The following is a 20,319-nucleotide window of genomic DNA, read 5'->3' as shown; positions in this document are numbered from 1 at the left end:
CAGGAGGACCTAAGGACATGCGTTATAACACATTCTCAGGGGAATCTGTTGCTTGCTGGCTTAGGAACTGTGCCACGAGAACTTCTACTACAGTGCAGTAAGTGGAGACACATCAAGGTATATATATGGGCTGAGTAGCACCACCTTAAATTCTTGGGACTAAATGTGATTTGGATTTAAGATCTTTTTTGATTTTGGAATATTTGGAGGCACATAATGATAAATTTTGAGGGTTTATCCAAACAATAATTTTTAAATTTTTTCCATACTTTTATAGGAAACTAGAAATGATCTGATGTAATATTTTGTAATAATTATGTACACTTTGCCTCTAATGCATCATGAGGTTAGGTGAGAAATTTTTGACTTGTGCTATCATGCTGACTTTGGGAATATTTCAATTTTTTGGAGCATTTCAGATTTCAGATTTTAGGATAAGGTCCTCTCAATCCATTGACAAGGCAGTTTATTAAAATGAAATTTAATCAACTGTGAAGTAAATGAAAAGCAATTAATCTTTTGAAAAAATGCTCCAATGCCTTAACCCTTCACAATTTGTTTACATATATATACTTATGCATATACATAAAATTGTGTGTGTACATGTCATCTCCTGGTCCCTTGCACTACAGCCTCCATCATTTGCTCTCTGTGTTGGTCCAGCCTCTTAGCTGGACAGCCAGAAACATCTAGCATGGGAAACCTTTTTCTTCTTGGGTTTCCCCCCATCTTTGCCTAAACCATAAGCCAAACCTTATCAAGATCATCTTTCAAATCATTGAGCAGTACTGTCTCGTCAGTAGAAGCATTTCTATTGAAAAGGATCTTTTTAGAGCCTATGGGTGAATAGTTTGCTTTAGGATGAGTAATGTTCATTGCAGATATCCTATATTCAAAGGACACATTGGTGAATTCAGTCATGAATGGTAGCAAGAGAATATTTAAGTATCTAGTTTTGTTCTTAAAGGGAATAGGATTTCTTCTTTAAATGCAATTTGATTGGTTGACCCTCATATTCTGGCACCATATAGTCTTCATAAAAGACATCCTTTTATGGTGCCTCTGTGATTAAATTTTAAAGATCTCCCCCTCCCATTATGTATCCTGTTTAGATCGTAGGTAGAATCCACCCTCTAGTGGCCAAAAGCGACACGAAAAAGTCATAAGAGAATAAAAAGGGGGGGGGGGATTGTAACCTAGTTCTGAATGCAATCTTAAGAGAATTCTTTTCAGGACAATGTTTACGTCAACAGATTGTTAGAAAATTCTCAAGATGACGATCAAGTTTAAGATGAATCGCCTGTACATAGCAAGCACTTCTGTGTGGCCGGCGCATGGCAGAGCTCACGTGACTTTTGATGCTCTTTGTAACCACGGCTGTGCCGCCCACTTGTCATCGGCGATGTGATGGCTGACATCTTTGTTTGTCCTTACGTGTGTTTGGAAGGAGAATTCTGCTTGTTGCTATAAATAGATTGCTGGTGGTTTGTTCTAGTCCAGTGCATTTCTCCTTCAAATATGATTTATAATTTACACACTTAATCTAGAGAAACTTCTGGGTTTTAAACAAAAATGTCCCCGATGCTTGACTAGTATAATTCTTGTTTTTAAAAGCATTTTCTTTATTAGTGATCTCTCTTGGTGTGGTGGCTGCTTCCTATGTCTGAATAAGGCTTGTCCTTTGCTTTACAGACTTTGAGAGTTCCCCTCATCCCATCTCTTAAAAAGTCAATAATGAAGTCAGGCCTTTTCTTGGTATTTCCTATTGTCTCGCAGTTCAGCAGGAATTAGCCATAGAATGTGAGCATTATTTCCTTTGTAACATGAAGCAGCACTTAAATTTGCCGTGCTATATAATATCAAGAAAGTGGGGATGATAAAATCCTTCATATTACATAAATAGCATACTTCTGCTATGGATAATTATAAAATTTGAACATGAACACTTAAATATATAAGACCAAACAACTATTGTCAGTTTTGGAAAATGCATATTTGCTCAAACCAGACATGGAAAAAGAGAATTCTTCTGCATTTATGAATGCACAGGTTACTCTGCCCTAGGATTTTCTTAGCAAATTTAATTCATCAGTGTGACCAGGCATCTTCTTTATTTACTAATCTGTGTCTTGAGGAGCATAAAACGAACCATTATAAAGAGAAAATGCAGAATGTACATTCGGGTATTGAGCAGTGATTCAAAATTCTACTTCCCAGTGGGAAACCAGATCCATCCTGGAGGTTACTCTCAGGTGACGAGGCTGCAGAAAAGTGGGCTTTGAAAAAGTCAAAGGTAAAAGCATGACTCGTATTAGAAAAGTCCCAGCCTTTGAGTTGCTGGTTTGTGAGCTGGGCCAACCAGCCAGGCACTATGGAATGCTGAGCTAGTATTATCTGGTGTTTTTTTTTCTCTTTTTAAGTGAGGTTGTGTGTGAGTGTGAGTGTGTGTGTGTGTTTGCTGCCTGTGTGATGTGGTGTTTTAGAGCATCTTTCAGCATTCAGATACTCAGAGCTTTTACGGTATTTGTGAACCTGCTACTCTTTTCTGGAACATGACACCTAGGGTATCTGTTTAGATAATATCTGTACTTTGGGCCACATGACCACATAGCAAGTGGATCAGGTGCTTACTGCATGGCAGACATTGTGCTAGGTGCACTCCTGTGTCAGAACCTCATGGGCAGGGTCAAGCGCATGTCAGCTTCCTTCTATGTTAGCATCGACTTCACTGTTTGGCAACAGAATCAGAACTCAGCACACCCTCTCATGAAAACAAACTCATTATTTTCTTCTCAGATCATCTGATTTTCCGAAAGAAACGGTCAGTCCCTTTTGTTAACTTAAGTTTAGCTTCTAGAAAGTGCTTTGCGTGCCTTCCTGCTCCCTCACTCTCTTCAGCCACTTCCCACTAATGGATTTGACTGTGTTGGGAAGTATGTAGAGCAGAAATTGGCCTCAGTAAATGCACCCTCTTACAGCCCTCAGAGCATTCTTGTGGAAGTTCAAGCTAAGACCAGGCAGGAGCCTGGGGTGGCCCTCACACTCTCTCTCCTTCTCACAGTCTGCTCATCACTAGGTGTTTCTGGTTTACCTTTTACATAGCTCTCAGCAATGCCCCGGCACCACCCTCATCTTTGTTGGGATCCCTGGTCATTGTGGCAGCCTCCTCAGGGGTCCATCTCCTCCCGAGTGTTTAAAGAAATGCTCTGCTCTGTAAAGGAAGCCATCACCCAACTCCTCTCAGTACCCCAGGGCTCCCTGCCATAAGTGATTTTCACTTGAAAGCGCACAGACCCTCTTATTAACAGAGAAGGATTATATCCTTCATGCCTATTCTTAACTACCATGGGTGAGGTGGAGGAGTTGATCTTCTGAGAACTGGCCTAGACTTGAATCTAAGTCATAGATGTTCCATTTAACCTGCTCATATAGAAAAGAGGGGAAAACTTAGTATCCTTGAAGAAACCTCCCCATGTCTCACTGACTGCCGCTTAACTGCAAAGTAAAAACACAGAAACAAAAAAGTTCTTTCAAGCTGCCTTTGCCCTGAATTCAGGTGGAGCTGGGGCCTAAACAGCGAGTCTTGGCCTGATTGCATTGAGCCTGTGGCTACTGGGTTTAGGTGATCTCATCAGGTTTCTTCCTTTGAGGCAGGACGAAGCATGGATCGCCCCCTGCTTCCCCCAAGGTGACAGTAATGGATGAGTTGCTGGGATTTGTCACACAATGTGTGAAAGCCATCTGGCTACAACCAGAGCCTCAGAGTTTGGGATTTTTCAGGGGGTGACAACATGATGGGCCAGGCAAGGAGAAGAACTAGGGAGTAAACAGTGTGGGCAGTAGCCATCTTAGGCTGGTGTTTAAATGATGTGGAGCCTGCGGGGGTGGGGGGGGGGAAGGTAAAGAACTGGCCGTGGGAGGTCTTGCTTCCCAGTGGAGTGAGTCCGGTGAGCACCACTTCAGACCAGAACTGCAGGTGTTTGGGAGCATTTTCTGTCTCTCTCTCTCTCTCTCTCTCTCTCTCTCTCTCTCTCTCTCTCTCTCTTTCTGAAACTGTAAGCAAGCCTCCAATTAAAATTAACGCTTTCTTTCCTAAGTGTCGCCTTGTTCATGGTGTCTCTTCGCAACAATGCAGCAGAAACTAAGACATGGCTCCTTCTTGTAGCCCGACATGTACCCCAGCCTGTGTGGTGATTTTGTATTCACGTTCATGGCCTGTCCTTTTCCTTCATTTGTTTTTCTCCTTGTCCATCTTCTCTGGTAACGCCCTCGTACAGACTTGCCTCACTCATCCTGGAGACATCTCTTCATAGACTTCTCAGTACCTCAGAACCACCAGTAGGGGTGCTAGACTTACTCTTGCATAACCCCATTGGTTGGTATAAACTTAGTTCCAGATGAATCCAGTGTCCATCTCCTGTTGTGGACCAGCACTGCTGGGGAGCATCATCCAGGGCTGGTATTATAATCAGATTTCAGTGGCAGATGCAGCCTGGGGACTGATGCTCAGTCTCTTTTTCTCTGATAAGTTCTTGTTCTCCCTTTGCAACAATCTGAAACCTTCATGTCCCCCGCTCCCTTCAAATCATCCTTACCTTAACGAATCTAGGATGGTTGCTCTCAAAACGAACTTCTGCCCTTTGGACCATGACTGGAGATGGTTGGGTCATCACCTCTGGAGTAAGAATGCTGCTGAGATTTAGTGCGTAGGAGTCAGGGCTGTGCCTGACACCCTACAATTCACAGGAAAGTGCCCAATAGTGAAGTGTGATAGGCTCCAAAATATAAATACAGTGCCTCATTTCCTGCCCCACTAATATTTGCATCTATTCCTGAGTCCCCAGTGGATGGCCTGACACCATGTGCCAAACTCTTTCTAAATGGTCACCCTTTGGTGTCTGCAGGACATGGTTCCAGCACACAAATATAACATCCAAGATCTGGAGATGCTCAAGCCCCTTGTAGAAAATAATATTGTATTTGCACACAGTCTACATACTCCCTTTTGTGTATTTAAGCCATCTCTATTTGTTTTATGCTTCCTAGTATTATGTAAATAGTACATAAATGCTTATTTTGCTATATGATTTAGGGAGAATATAATTCTGTATATGTTTAGTCGAATACAACTGTTCTTCCAAATAGTATTTAACTGTGGTAGGCTGAGTCCCTGGTTGTGGAACCTATAGACATAGAGGACAGGGTGTACTATGGGTTCAGTATGGGTACGCTGGGTTGATTCATGTCCCACATGGGGTAAAGAGAGATGGTACTGAGAAGGGCATGTGGTTTATGACTTACTTAGATGGTTTACTTCGGTAACTTCCCATGTAAAGTTTACAGGCCACAGTTTACTGTAGGTCAATGAGACTGCAAAAACCAAAACTTGAGATAAGGGGAGAGTACTGCAGAGACATAATGAAGAAGCCCTGAAATGGGATCTTATGGGTGAATTGTATCCCTTTCCAAATTCATGTTTGGAAGCTTTGACTCCAGTGTGATTATCTATGGAGACAGGGCCCTTGAAGAGGTGATGAAAGGAGTTGTGGGGACAGCTCATGTATGAAGTACTCGCTGTGGAAACCTGAGCTTGGGCTCAGAACCTACCCAATGGCTCACACAGTGCTGGGGTGGGGGGGCAGGGGAGAGTGCAGTGAGACAGGTAGAGCCCTGGAGGTCACTGGCCAGTTAGGCAACACTGTCTCAAAAAAAACCCAATGTTAACGGCACTGAGGAATGATATCTGAGGTTGATCTCTAGTCTTTGCACACATATGCAAACATGTGCATGCTATACAAACATGCACACACATGAACAGATGTGGAAAGAGGTCATTAAAATTCAAAAAGGTCCCAAGGGTGTGGTTGTAACCCAGTAGCTATAGTGGAATACCCCAGCAGTGTTCGTTGGCAGGGACAAGGCCGTGTGACGATACAGCAAATAGTGGCTACCTGCCAGCTAAGGACAGATCAACCTGATGCCCTTGTTCTTGGACTTCCATTCTGTAGAACCGTGAGAATTCAGTTTCTGTTATTTAACCTATCCAGTATGTGTTGTTTTGTTATGGCTGCCCTAGCAGGTAGACACACTAGACAATGTATTTTGGGACAACATGGGGAAGCAGGAAGAGCACATAGGATTTAACGTGTGGTCACAATCAACTTCTTTACCCTTAACTTCTCGCTTTTAAGTTGGAACTAGTTATGCCCTTTTATGGTTGCTTTGTTCTGTGCACAGGGTTTCATTAGGCCCACCCTGGCCTTGAACTCACTGTGTAGGTGAGAATGACCTTGAACTTTTCACCTTCCTGCTTCTGCCTCCCAATGCTGGGATTATTGGTATACACTGCTGTACCTAGTTCATGTGGTACTGGGGATGGAATCCAGGGCTTCTTGAATGCTAGGCAAAGCTCTCTACTGACTGAGATACATACTTCCTTTGGGTTTTGATAAAGATTCAGCAACACATGCAAAGGGGCCTGTCTTAGTTACTATTTTACTGCCATGAAGAGTCACCATGACCAAGGCAGACTATAGCTCAGAGCATCTAATTGGGGCTTGCTTACTTTTTTGGAGGGTTAGTATACAACTATCGTGGCAGAGACTGTGGCAGCAGGCGTGGCACTGAAGCAGTAGCTGAGGATTTACATCATGATCTTCCTGCAGGAGACAGGAAAAGAGAAACTGGGCCTGGTGTGGGCTTTTGATCAAGTAAGCTCCAGGTTCAGAGACAGACCTTGTCTGTGGTGCATACATGCATGCACACACATGCACACATGCAAGCACGCACAAAGTTACACTCTCTCCTGGGGTTCTGCTTCATCATGTTCTGTTTTATTCCCATGAGACAGGGTTTCTCACTGAGCATGGAGCTAGGCTGGTGACCAGTAAGCCCCAGTGAGCCTCCTGTCTCTGCCCCTGCCCCACTGTGCCAATGTCACAAGTGTGTGCTGCCACAGTGGGATTTTTTTTTACTGAACTCAGATCTCTATGCTTGTGTAGCAGATGCCCTTATCTACAGAACCATCTCTCCAGCCTCTTCTATTAAAAAAAAAATTCATTGGACTAGCCATTGTTGTGGGAGCTGCGGTGGGCTGCGTTCCCGCCCAGCTCTGCATGGCTAGCTTATGCCCCGAAATAATTACATGGAAACTGTATTTTTTTAAACACTGCCTGGCCTATTAGTTCCAGCCTCTTATTGGCTAGCTCTTACATATTGATCTAACCCATTTCTAATATTCTGTGTAGCACCACGAGCTGGTTTACCAGGAAAGATCTTAACCTGCATCTGTCTGGAGTGGGAGAATCATGGCGACTGCCTGACTCGGCTTCTTTCTCCCAGCATTTTGTTCTGTCTACTCTGCCTACCTAATTTTCTGTCCTATCAATGCGCCAGGGCAGTCCCTTTTATTTAACCAATAAAATTAACACAAAACAAAAGACTCTCCCCCATCAAGCCATAGTTTTCAAACCCTGGGCTTACTGCCCCGGGTTAATTTGTTTGCCTGAATTAATTATCAGTAGGGGGTAGCTGCCTCATTTCTCAGAGCCCCTGTCTTTTGGAAGGAATGCCTTTTAATTCAAACAGTACAACTTAGGGCTCTTTGGCAACTAGTGTAAAGAGTGCCTTGACATTTCTGTAAAGGCATTTAAATGTTACACTCTCTGAAGAAGCAATTTTAGAATATGAAACCTTTACCTCCACCCCCACCCGGGCAAGGAAGAAAAATATCCCCAGCTTAATTATATCTGTGAAATAACTTCCACGTTTGCTTTTCATGATGCTACTGAAAGATAATGGTGCTCTTTGCAAATTACAAAATAATTATGGATAATTTCATGAAACTTGCTTTGGATTTGTGTCGATGTAAATGACACCTCACTTTACAGGACAAAGGTACGTGCAGAGTCACTTATTATCCTTCCTGATTGATAAAAGATCTGCTGGAGAGCAAACACTTGGAACAATGCTACCCAGGACGGTATCTCGTGGGCATATAAGGTCTTTTTGGTAGGTGTGGGGTCAAACCCAGGTTCTGTATGCAAGGCAAGTGATCTTCCAGCTGAGTAACCCTCATGAAAGTTTTTTAGGAAAAGGAGTCCAAAGACACGGGATTCTCTCTCTCTCTCTCTCTCTCTCTCTCTCTCTCTCTCTCTCTCTGTGCATGTGTGTCTGTGTGTCTGTGTACAGGTACATGTGCACATATATGCATGAATGTGGGGGCTAGTTGTATTGTTCCTCAGGCACTGCCTCCTCCTCTTCCTCCTTCTTCCTCCTTCCTCTTCCTCCTCCTCCTTCTTCTTCTTCCTCTTCCTCCTCCTCCTCCTTCTTCTTCTTGACAAGATGCCTTAGTATTACTATTGCTGTGATGAAAGACCATGACTAAAAGCAAGCTGAGGAGGAAGGGGTTTATTTGACTTATGCTTCCATTGTCATTGAAGGAAGTCAGGACAGGAACTCAAACAGGAGAGAAACCTGGAAACAGGAGCAGATGCAGAGACCATGGAGGAGTGATATTTACTAACTTACTCTTCATGGCTTACTCAACCTGCTTTCTTATAGAACCCAGGACCACCAGTCTAGGGATGGCACCACCCACAATGGGCAGGGCCCTCCCACATTAATTACTATTTAAGATAATGCTCTATAGCTTTAACTGTTTTTTTTTAAGTATAACTTCCATTTTATTTTTCCAAGGTGTTTCTTCTTCTGTCCTTATGAAGCCACCTCTTTGTACCTTGATGGAAGCTGTGGTGCAGGACCAGCAGGACTAGTTTCACGTGATCATTTCCTGACCACCTTGCCATTCATAAATGGCATGGCTCACACAGTAATGCAGCTTGATGTAGAGTTTGGGAACACATAAGCATCAAAGATACCTGCTTTGGCTTTGTCCCTGACAAATGGTCTTGTCCTTGGGCACACACCGGGCATCCTCCTCCTCCTCCTCCTCCTCCTCCTCCTCCTCCTCCTCCTTCTCCTCCTCCTTCTTTCTTCTTCTTCTTCTTCTTCTTCTTCTTCTTCTTCTTCTTCTTCTTCTTCTTCTTCTTCTTCTTCTTCTTCTTCTCCTCCCCCCCCCCCCTTTCTTTGGAACCAAGACCAGAGAGCTTACAGTATGATCTTACAGAGACATTTTCTCAATTGAGGTTTTCCCCTTTCAGATGCGTATAGCTTGTGTCAAGTCAACATAAAACTAGTGAGCACACAGGGTCTCTTGCTGGCCTGGAATGTGCCAAGTATGCTAGGCTGGCTGGCCAGTAAGCTACAAGGATCCATCTGTTTCTACCTTCCTAGTACTGGGTTTACAAATATGTGTTACCATGCCTGGATTTTTTAATGTGAGCTCTGGAGTAAACTCAGGTTCTTGTGTTTGCAAGGCAAGTAATTTCCATGGCTGAGCTGTCTCCCCAGCACCTAGTTCATGGTACATAACGTATTTATTGTGATAAGCAGCAGAGTGGTCTCCCTTCTTAGCAAGACTATAAAGGAACATTGCCGAAGCGCTTGCCATCGGCACACTGATACATGGCACATCCTTATTGTCTACTCATGCGGTATCACTGAAACTACACTACATATTGGCCAGCAGCTCCCAGCTTCTGTTTCTTACACCCCAGGAAACCACTTTTCTATGCTTTGCTTCTGTGAGTTTGACCTCTAGCTGTAGGATTGCACAGTGTTTGTCCTTCTGCCACACCTAGCATGTTGTCTAGGTGGTCGTGTTGTAGCTGCTGATAAGATGTCCTTCCTCTTATATCCCAAATAGCAGTCTGTTGTGCAGACACAGCACGTTTTCTTTAGCCACTCGGCTGTTGGCGGATGGTTAGGTGGTTGTCATATTTTTGGGTATTATGAATGACACTGCAATGGATGGGAGGGTGCTACTATTTCTCTGAAATTCTGCTTTTAGAGCTTTCAGGTGGGCTGTTAAATCTCCAATGTGAGCTTTCTCTGTTTTCTTTAAGTGAGCACTTAGTGCTATGAACTTTCCTCTTAGGACTGCTTTCATAGTGTCCCGTAAGTTTAAGTATGTTGTTTCTTTATTTTCATTGAATTCCAGGAAGACTTTAATTTCTTTCTTAATTTCTTCCTTAATCCAGGTATGGTTTAGTAGTTGACTGTTCAGTTTCCATGAATTTGTAGGCTTTCTGGGGGTAGGATTGTTGTTGAATTCTAACTTTAATCCATGGTGATATGATAAGACACAGGTGGTTACTAATATTTTTTTGTAACTGTGGATGTTTGCTTTGTTACCGACTATGTGGTCGATTTTTGAGAAGGTTCCATGAGCTGCAGAGAAGAAGGTATATTCTTTCCTATTTGGGTGGAATGTTCTATAGATGTCTGTTAAGTCCATTTGATTCATTACCTCCATTAATTCTCTTATTTCTCTGTTAGGTTTCTGTCTGATTGACCTGTCCATTGGTGAGAGAGGAGTGTTGAAGTCTCCTACTATTAGTGTGTGCGGTTTGATGGCTGCCTTGAGTTTTAGCAATGTTTCTTTTATGTACGTGGGTGCTTTTATATTAGGGGCATAGATGTTCAGGATTGAGACTTCATCCTGATGAACTGTTCCTGTTATGAGTATAAAATGCCCCTCTCCATCTCTTCTGATTGATTTAAGTTTGAAGTCTACTTTGTTAGAGATTAGTATGGCCACACCTGCTTGTTTCTTAGGTCCATTTGCTTGATAAGCCTTTTCCCAGTCCTTTACTCTGAGTAGGTGCCTGTCTTTGTGGTTGAGGTGTGTTTCTTGTAAACAGCAGAATGTTGGATCCTGTTTTCGTATCCAATCTCTTAGCCTGTGCCTTTTAATAGGTGAGTTGAGTCCATTGACATTAAGTGATATTAATGACCAGTGGTTGTTAACTCCGGCCATTTTTTTAGTCGTAGAGTTTGTATGTTTCCCTTCTTTGATATGTGTTGGTGAAGGGTCTCTAGATGTCTGAGTTATTGTGGTCATTGTTGGACTCCTTGTTTAGTGATTTTCCTTCTATTACTTTCTGTAAGGCTGGATTTGTGGCTACGTATTGTTTAAATTTGTTTTTATCCTGGAAAATTTTATTTTCTCCATTTATAGTGAATGAAAGCTTGGTTGGGTATAGTAATCTGGGCTTGCATCCATGGTCTCTCAGTTTCTGCAGTACATCTATCCAGGACCTTCTGGCTTTCATGGTTTCCATGGAGAAGTCAGGTGTAAGTCTGATAGGTTTACCTTTATAAATAATTTGGCCTTTTTCCTTTGCAGCTCTTAATATTCTTTCCTTATTCTGTATGCTTTGTGTTTTGATAATTATATGGCAAGGGGATGTTTTTTTTTGATCCAGCCTATTCGGTGTTCTGTATGCTTCTTGAACCTTCATAGGTATATCTTTCTTTAGGTTGGGAAAGTTTTCTTCTATAATTTTATTAAATATATTTTCTGGACCATTGAGCTGCACTTCTTCTCCTTCTTCTACTCCTATTACTCTTAGGTTTGGTCTTTTTATTGTGTCCCATATTTCCTGAATATTTTGTGATGAGAGTTTGTTGGACTTGCTGTTTTCTTTGATCAGTGTGTTTATTTTCTCTATGGTATCTTCAGAATCTGAGATTCTTTCTTCTAACTCTTGTATTCTGTTGGTTATGCTTGTTTCTGTAGACTCTGTTTGTTTACTTAAATTTTCCATGTCCAGCCGGCCCTCTGTTTGTGTTTTCTTCTTTGCCTCCATTTGAGTCTTCAAGTCTTGAACTGTTTCCATTATCTGTTTGATTGTTTTTCCTTGGTTTTCTAGGGTATCATTCACTGATTTATTCAATTCTTCAAACTTTCTGTTATATTTCTCATCCATTTCTATAAGGGCGTTTTTTACATGCTGTTTAAGGGCATCAATCACTTTCATAAAGTCAATTTTTTCTACTTCTTCTTGATTAAGGTGTTCATGTCCTCCTTTTGTGAGGTCGCTGGTTTCTGGTTGCTTCATGTTGCTTTTCAGCTTGTTGGGCGAATTCTTGCCTTGGCGTCTGCCTATCTCTTCTTCCAAATGCTCCCTTATGGATCTTCTTTTACCGGATCAGGTCTCCTTGCCTACCCAACGCTGGCTCTCCCCAGTGTTGGCTCTCCTGGCGCCAAGAGATCAGGTCTCCGTGCTGGTTGGGCAGGTCGCAAACAAAGCGCCTACCCTGCTTGGTGCAGGCAGGCGATAGAAACAAAAGGACTCCCGCCCGCTTGGGTGCCCCGAGGATTCGGACCCAGTGCCCAGACAGGCTGGGCTGGGTGATGTTATGTACCAAAAGAGGACAGTGGGGCCGAAGTGGGGAGGGTTCTGGATGGGAGCTGGGTGGGCTAGGAAGAAAGAGGCGGTATGCAGGGAGTGGAGGCCCTGCAGAGCGCCCAAGAAGGATAGGGGGCCAAGGAACCTCTGAGCTCCCCTTCCCAGGCTGGTGCCGAGGGGCCAGAAACTCACCCCATCGCTGTCTCTCCTGGCGCCGAGAGATCAGGCCTCCGTGCTGGTGGGCAGGTCGCAAACAAAGCCTGAAATTCTGCTTTTAATTCTAATGGATAAACACACAGAAATGGAATTGCCTAATCATATAACATTTTTTATTTTTAACCCTTGAAGAACCTGAAAATTCTTTTCCTTGCATCTGTTTCACATTATGTTCCCACCAACACTGCACCAGAGTTCTGTGATGGTTACGGCTAAGTAATGGTCAAAGGTTAACAGTCAACTTAACACAGTCTAGAATCACCTAAAAAGTCTCAGTCAAAGATCGCCTAAGTTGTCTAAGTTAGGCTTGCCAATGGGGGTCTTGACCACTTTAATTAAAGTGTGAAGACCTGCCTATTGTGGGTGGCACCATTCCCTAGGCTCCTGGATTGTGTAAGATTGGAGAAAGGAAGCTGAGTCCTAGCATGAACACATTCATTGCTCTTTGCTCTTGACTGGGTGTTACTAGGTTCAAGCCCCTACCTCCATGATTTCTCTGCCATGATAAACTCTGTCCTTGAATCAGGAGCCAAATAAACCCTTTTTCTCTTAAGTTGTTTTGGTATGGTATTTTATCCCAGCAACAGGAAAGGAAACTAAGTTGGGTCCAAGTTTTTTCCCGTTTTCGACAACTCTCATAACTCTCTGCTGTTTTTCTTTCACTGATGGCCATCCTAACAGGTGTGATGTGTTTTCTCAATGTAGTTTTAACTTTTACCTCCTTTATCATTAGTGATGTTGATGATCCCTTCGTATACCTGCTCACCATTACTAGTGTTTTATACCACACACAAAAAAATCTTGTCATTTTTTAAAAAAAAATAAATGACTTAACATAAGATTTTAAACCACAAAATAACAGCTAGGAAATCCGTCATAGTTCTTGGCAATGATTTCTGGAATACGACATCAAAAAGCACAGGCCACAGTGATGACTTATCTATGAAGAGTTGATAGTAACCATTTACGGTTGGCAAGCTGTTGGGTTTCTGTGTTATGGTGGAAACGGGTACAGACAATACATGTATGGATGGATGTGCCAAACAGCCTGGGATGGATTCTGCTTGTAGTCTATTGCTTTCTGAAGACTTTTGACTTGAAACTTTCCTGCCTGTGTACTGTTATATGCTGAGCCAGCTCTCTTCAGTTGATGCCAGTAACAGCACCCCCCCCCCAGGGGACAAAGTCACTGTTAGTTGTGACCCTCTTATCTAATTGGCTGAGATAACCTGATAAAGACTCCCAGGAGATGCTTTCCTAAGATTACAAGGTGTAGGGGAAGGTAGAAGAAGAGTCAACCCCTGGTGTATTTGTCTTAGGTAGGTCAAGGTTACCTCAAGGGGTCCATTACAACACCTAAATTTGGGAAGTGGTTCAAAAATAACTCTGCGATGGTAACACAGCTGCAAAGTGCTCTGTTAATAATGCAGATATGAGCTAACCTACTTTTGTGATAGGCACAAGAAGCAGCCTCGAACACATTAGCCTGTTCTAAAGGGACTCTCTGAGTCTGAGGGCCTTCTGTGTGTCAGAAAGGCTGGGGTGCTGGGTGGTGACAGCCAGCAACTCCAATTCCCACTTGGGCAAAGGTTTATTTTTTCGGCTTATCTGAATTCAGAACAAACACAGGCAGAGGGAATTTTGAAAGCCCTCACATGGTGCTCATTGTTTGGTCAGCGCCAGACAAAAATGGTCTGTTTTCACGGCAAATTAGCAATAACATGGTTTTTGAAAGTTGAAAACAGCATAATGCCTCATTTCAGAGAATAGTGTCTTCTTGTCTTGTAGGGTAAACACCTGTTTTGCAAAATAGAAGCATAAAAGCTGGCTTTATAAAAATTGTTGAGTTTCTTTTCTTCATTTCTATTATTCTCCAGTAATTAAAAAATTAAGTAAATTTGAAATTGTATAACATATAGATTTGTGTTTTTAAACAAACAAATAGTGGCAAAGCAATCTCCCATCTCAACAGGAACTTTGGGTGGTCCTTTTGAGTTCACTTTCTCTTTGGATTAGAGGGAAAGAGACTTTCCATTTTTAATGACAGTTTCTTCAGTTAAGTGCATTTTTTCTTACTAATAAGGAGAAGTAGTGTGGACATTGTCCTTGAAAGGAACTGTTTGTCATCACGTGCAGCATGTACTGCTACTCTCAGATGTCCCTTGTGGCCAGAGTTGAGACATTTGGTGGCTGACTTTTCCAGTGCCCAGAGCCTTGGGATCATAAGGGTGAGGCCAGTAAGTGGGGCTAAGTGGATCATTTCTTCTTTCCTTGGGGGGCCACAAAAATATGTGAAGAAAATAAATAAGAAGGTGAACCCAAAGAAAAACATATAGGCATCCTCCTGAATATTAACCTTCATCAGGCGATGAAAGGAGACAGAGACAGAGACCCACATTGGAGCACCGGACTGAAATCTCAAGGTCCGAATCAGGAGCAGAAGGAGAGAGAGCACGAGCAAGGAACTCAGGACCGCGAGGGGTGCACCCACACACTGAGACAATGGGGATGTTCTATCGGGAACTCACCAAGGCCAGCTGGCCTGGGTCTGAAAAAGCATGGGATAAAACCGGACTCGCTGAACATAGTGGACAATGAGGACTACTGAGAACTCAAGAACAATGGCAATGGGTTTTTTATCCTACTGCACGTACTGGCTTTGTGGGAGCCTAGGCAGTTTGGATGCTCACCTTACTAGACCTGGATGGAGGTGGGTGGTCCTTGGACTTCCCACAGGGCAGGGAACCCTGATTGCTCTTTGGGCTGACAGGAGGACTTGATTGGGGGAGGGGGAGGGAAATGGGAGGCGGCGACGGGGAAGAGACAGAAATCTTTAATAAATAAATAAATAAAAAATATGTGAAGAATTATACTTCTCAATAGTCACATTTCTATTTATCCCCAAGGAACCTGACGCACTTAAGCCCCTACTGCCTGGCCCCATAGCTTCTACTGAAGACCCCATTACTTCCTTTGCAGATGAGCAGAATGTAGGATTTGACGAGGTGCATCTGACAACATCCTTTCCTCTCTGTCCCCCAGGTTACCATGGACTCTACTGTGAGGAAGAATACAATGAGTGCCTGTCTGCTCCTTGCCTGAATGCTGCCACCTGCAGGGACCTCATCAATGGCTATGAGTGTGTGTGCCTGGCAGAATACAAAGGTGAGCCCTTTCTCATGACTTCTTGGTGCTAAATGACCACACCACATGGCCATGGCAACTTAGTAGGTAAGCCCCTGATTGGGGCATGGGTTTGTTTATAATCTAAACCAAATACTCAGGCTAGGATGGTGGAAGGGTCCCAAGAGCCCCATTTGAAAGCCTCAGACTTCCTCCTGATAAGTGAGAAACCCAGCTTCTGCCTTTTTCTTTTTCACATGCATTTCTGTTTGTTTAACTCATATAAAAGTAGACCCTGAAAGGGCTGTTAAGGTCTGCAGGCAGGGACAGGTCAAAGGTCGTGGCTGGGAACAAGAAAGAAGTGTGGTGTTCTCTAAAGCTTGTTGAGTAAAAACAGTATGCCCTTGGTGGAGGATGGGGAAACAACATGTTTTGACAAAGATGTGAGTTCTTATTAAACAAGTCAGTTGGGAGGGAAATGTTAGTTCATCTGATTGGATGCCTGTTATTGTCACTCTGGAAGAACAGCCGACCTTGACGGGGTAGTTACAGTATGTGGAACACGGTCTAAGCATGCAAGTGCATCAACTTATTGAATCTGTTGGTAGCCCCACAAGGCAGATGATAATGTTATCTGGCATGAGCCAGCCAGTGTGGTTTGGTTCCTAAAGCCCTTCTCCCTGCCTTTACCTTGGCTTCTAGCCATGGTGTGTGGATGGTGTGGCTTCGTCTAAGCCCAGATGGTCAAGTTTGAGAGCCACAGCTCCTCACAGCCATACCGTGAATGCTGCTCGCTAGCTGTCGCACAGTTCCCTAAGCCAGAACACCAGGGCTGGCTTAAATTTTTAAAATACTTTCGTGGCCCTATTTATATCCATTTCCCTTAACCTTTCAACTCCTCTTACTGCTTGCTTGAGAGCCTCCATCTGCCTTCCTCTTCCCGCTTCTCTTTCATGGGCCCTCCTCTACTTGGTGATCTTTCTGGAAAGCTTCAAGGACTGACACTCATCGAAGGACTCAGTGAGGGCTCTGAATGCAGTTAAAGCTGGGCCAGGCCTTTGTGTCCAGCACATCTGCTGTTTCATTTGGAATGGATAGCCGGTGACAACCGAGAAGCATCCACTTCCTCAACGTCATGTTGGCTTTGTGGCTTTTCAGCTTGGGGTCTATCAGAGCTTGGGGGGAAGGAGGAATTCATTTGATTCTGGAAAGGAGAACAAAAGGACAATGACTCTAGTGGTTTAGTTAGCTCATCTCAATCCCGCCACAGGTCTGCTGAGCCGGGACAAAGCTCTCAAGTGGATTTTGGCCAATGATACAGAGATTTCCAGATCCTTCAGTAATAGGGCTGGTATGGGGAATAGGCTTCACACAACTAAAACTACCAATATTCTTTAGTTTGGGGAACAGATCTTATCTTTATAATTAGCAAGATGATTAAGTACATAGATCTGGAATATGGGCTCTTCTCTCTTTGACCTTTAGCTCACGCTGGCCTTACTAAACAAGAAAAGTATGGTTGCATTTAAAAGCCTATCAATGGCCCTGAAAATTCAAGGGCAGCGATGTTAACTTTTTCCATGCGGTTTCCACACATTCTGGGTATTGTTGTCCATGCTGTTGCTCTAAAATCACAGCGTTTCTTCAGAAGCCCCGCGTGAAACTCCTCATTCCAAACACACGCCCGGCTCTGCCTCTATAGAATAAAAGAAAACGATCATGTAGAAAGTCTTCAAATATACCCTCTCGTCCTCTCCCCTCCCTCTGCTGTGAGCCATGGCTTTCAAGCTTGAGCTCATGCCAGCTTCTGCCAGCAGCTCTCATCTAGACCACGGCACCTCAACTTTCCAGCTTTTAATTCTAAGCTTAAAGTGGGGGCCAAGACTTTGCATTTCTGGCACATACGCAGGCGAGCCTTTGCGAACTCCTCTCTGTAAGCGTATCTGAAATGGCAATTGCGTTATTCTGTACTGTGTCAGCTGGCCGTGCTCATTCTGCATGAGTTCAGCACGTCCCTGTGTGCTCCGAGTTAGGAGCTCCCGTCTGCCTGCCTGAGAAGTTTTCCCTTATTACCTTGCTGTTTGTCCATCTGCAGTATTGAATGTTCCCTTTATCAATAAATCAATGCATCTCCTAGTGTAAGAAAGTGAAGATTCTAGAAAGAAAGCAGCTGAAGCCTGTATTCAGTGACCTTGATCCTGGAGGTAAAAGGTCACATGAAGATGAGGTTCTTGAGGAGCGCTAGAGGAGCTGGGAAGTTCAACTTCTTGTTTGAAGAGAAAGTACGATTCCAGAGAGCTGAGAAGTTTAGGAACTGATGACTGAGGCTTGCAGAGGACCCCTGAGTTCATGGAATTGAAGGATGCGTTGTGAACATACCACCCATGACCTCAGGAGGCAACGTTGTTCCCTCATTTCATAGACCCCGGCTGCTCTTTAAAGGAAATGCATAGTCCGGAGGCCCGAATCCTTTCTTGTGTGGCTGGAAGAGAATGGTTTTCTCCTGTTCATATCAGTGGACCCTGAGAAAGCCAGACTCAGAGGCCTTTCTACTCTAGACCTAGGAAGACAGGGCTCAGCTGGCTGCCAGTCCAGCGTCCCCCTCTCTGATTTGATGTCTCCTCCAGCCCCACACGAGAAAAGCCTATACCAACTACTCAAAGAAGAAGAAAAACCGAGTCTCTAAAGACTCAAGAAGGGAAGTAAAAAAGCGATATGTCTTACTCAAAATTGAATCTGAATCTGGAGAGCACAAAGGCAGAACTATTTCCCGATAGATATTAAAGTATGAGGAAAAGGAGGTCATCGGGAAAAAGATAGACACTTTGGAGAAAAGATCCAAGGGCTCTGAGGACAGATGCTCCAGAAGGGTAAGGGAAAGACCAAAACAAGCCTAGCACCAAGTCACTGTCCGGGACCTCAGGGAGAGGAGGAAACCTGGCTTGCAAGAGGATTAATTCAGCGTGCCCAAGAACACAATGTACACGTTGTGATTTCCGGGTAACACCTAGGCTAAACAGAACATTCTATGGGAATGGGCAGTGCAGGTCACATTTTAAACAGAAGACTGGGAGAACGGCAGCTGGCAGCCCTGTTTGGCAGGGTATAGGCTGGGGGTTAGAGGACCATTTGCAAAGGTAGTTCAGTAGGTGAAGTGCTTGCTTTGCAAATGCGAGGACCTGAGTTCAATTTCCAGCGCCCACATACAAACAGCAGGTGTGGTGGTACACTTCCCAGCGACAGGGGGATGGATGGCTGGGGCTCACTGGCCAGCCAGTCTAGCCTGTTTGATGAATTCCAGGCTAATGAGAGACCATATCTCAAATGAGATGGATGGCATTTCTGAGGCAGATGCCTAAGGCTGTCTCTTGGTCTCCACATACACACGCACACACATGCTCTTGCCACCCCGACATGTGCACACACGTACACAGGTGTATAAAATCAAAATATCACCATACATTTTAATAACTCAGAGACCCTCCCTGGCACTGTGTTTGTGAGAAGTGTCCTCAGGAGACACTGAGATAGTAGAGGGGAAGAACAGGAGGGTTGTGGGAAGACTGATTTAAATGCAGAGAGTGACCCAGATGGATGTGACTGTGCTAATTTAATGGCGAAGAGAGTCTCTCAGAATAGCACAACTGCTACGTTAGCTAGTGGCTGCCACTCAGAGGCTTATGATACACCAGTGACTTAGGACACGGCTTTGGATAGCTGTTAGTTCTGTCAGCCCAGGAAGAGCTTGAGTGGTGCCCTGCCCAGGGTCCCTCAGGTCACTGTGTATTAAACAGCCTGCGCTCCAAGCTAAGGCTGGACTCCAGAAGGATAAGCTCGTGAAGACCCCCAGGGCTGGACAGCATTCACATTCTTCCTTCGGGTTGTAGAATTCATGACAGTTTGTTTCATCCCCGTAGCTTCAAATTCTCCATATCAGCAATAGCCTGGATCCCCTTAGAGGCCTCCCTAGTCAGGCTCACATAGGATGAGCTTTCCACGTAAGCTGATTAGGAACTTTAAATGTGTCTTAAAAATTTCTGAACTTTCCAAGGTGCTCTGGAATAGACGTTCATATTCAGGGGGAGGGAATTACATGGGGTAGATCACAGGGACTCCTGGGGGAGGGGATTTACATAGCCAAAGTAAAGTTCTGTATAGTTTTAACCAAGTCTCTATGAGGCGAAGGAGTCACACACGCCTGCTATAGACCTGCTGCTCCCTCAGAGCCTTGAGTGCAGGAATTACCTTTTCTGTTGCTGGAGCAACACCTCACAATCCCACTTTAGACTTCACCTTCGCAGCTTCATGCCCTGGCCTCTCTCAGTCTCCGTATGGGAGCTCCAACCCTGTCATAGGCTGCTTGATGTTTGCAGCTCTCTGGCACTTTGGCCCCATGTTTGTTTGCCAGAATATAATCCGAATTGTTTGAGAACCAGAGTTCCTAGTGTTCCCCTAGCATGCGCAGCTCCTGGGTTCCATCAATACTACAGCAGACCCCAACACAAACAACAAAAAGACCTGTTGTTAATCACATTAATAGAATAAAGAAAGTAAATAGAACATGTGCGTTTCTCCTGTGTTGCCTGTCACCCACATCAAGAGGAATGGGGGGAGGGATGAGAAAAGGGTTGTAAATGATGTAAATGCAGTGTATTTATGTATGAAATTATCAAAAAATAAAATACATAAAGGTAAAAAGAGAAAATGTTAAGTTTCTACCATGGGG

At 43.9% G+C, this 20,319-nt stretch overlaps 1 protein-coding gene across 1 annotated transcript in view; it reads left to right on the top strand.

Moving 5' to 3' along the window:
- Dner (delta/notch like EGF repeat containing) overlaps window positions 1-20,319 on the top strand; it is a 301,330-nt gene that overhangs the window by 241,140 nt on the left and 39,871 nt on the right. The window contains exon 9 of the mRNA XM_041650981.1: window positions 15,513-15,635. Coding sequence (XP_041506915.1) covers window positions 15,513-15,635 — 123 coding nt within the window. The remainder of the gene's footprint in view (window positions 1-15,512; window positions 15,636-20,319) is intronic.

This window comes from Microtus oregoni, unplaced genomic scaffold (assembly GCF_018167655.1).
Source record: "Microtus oregoni isolate MIOR12 unplaced genomic scaffold, Mior012 000004F_ref0000308, whole genome shotgun sequence".
Taxonomy (NCBI): Eukaryota; Metazoa; Chordata; class Mammalia; order Rodentia; family Cricetidae; genus Microtus; species Microtus oregoni.
This window is presented reverse-complemented; position numbering and strand designations above follow the sequence as displayed.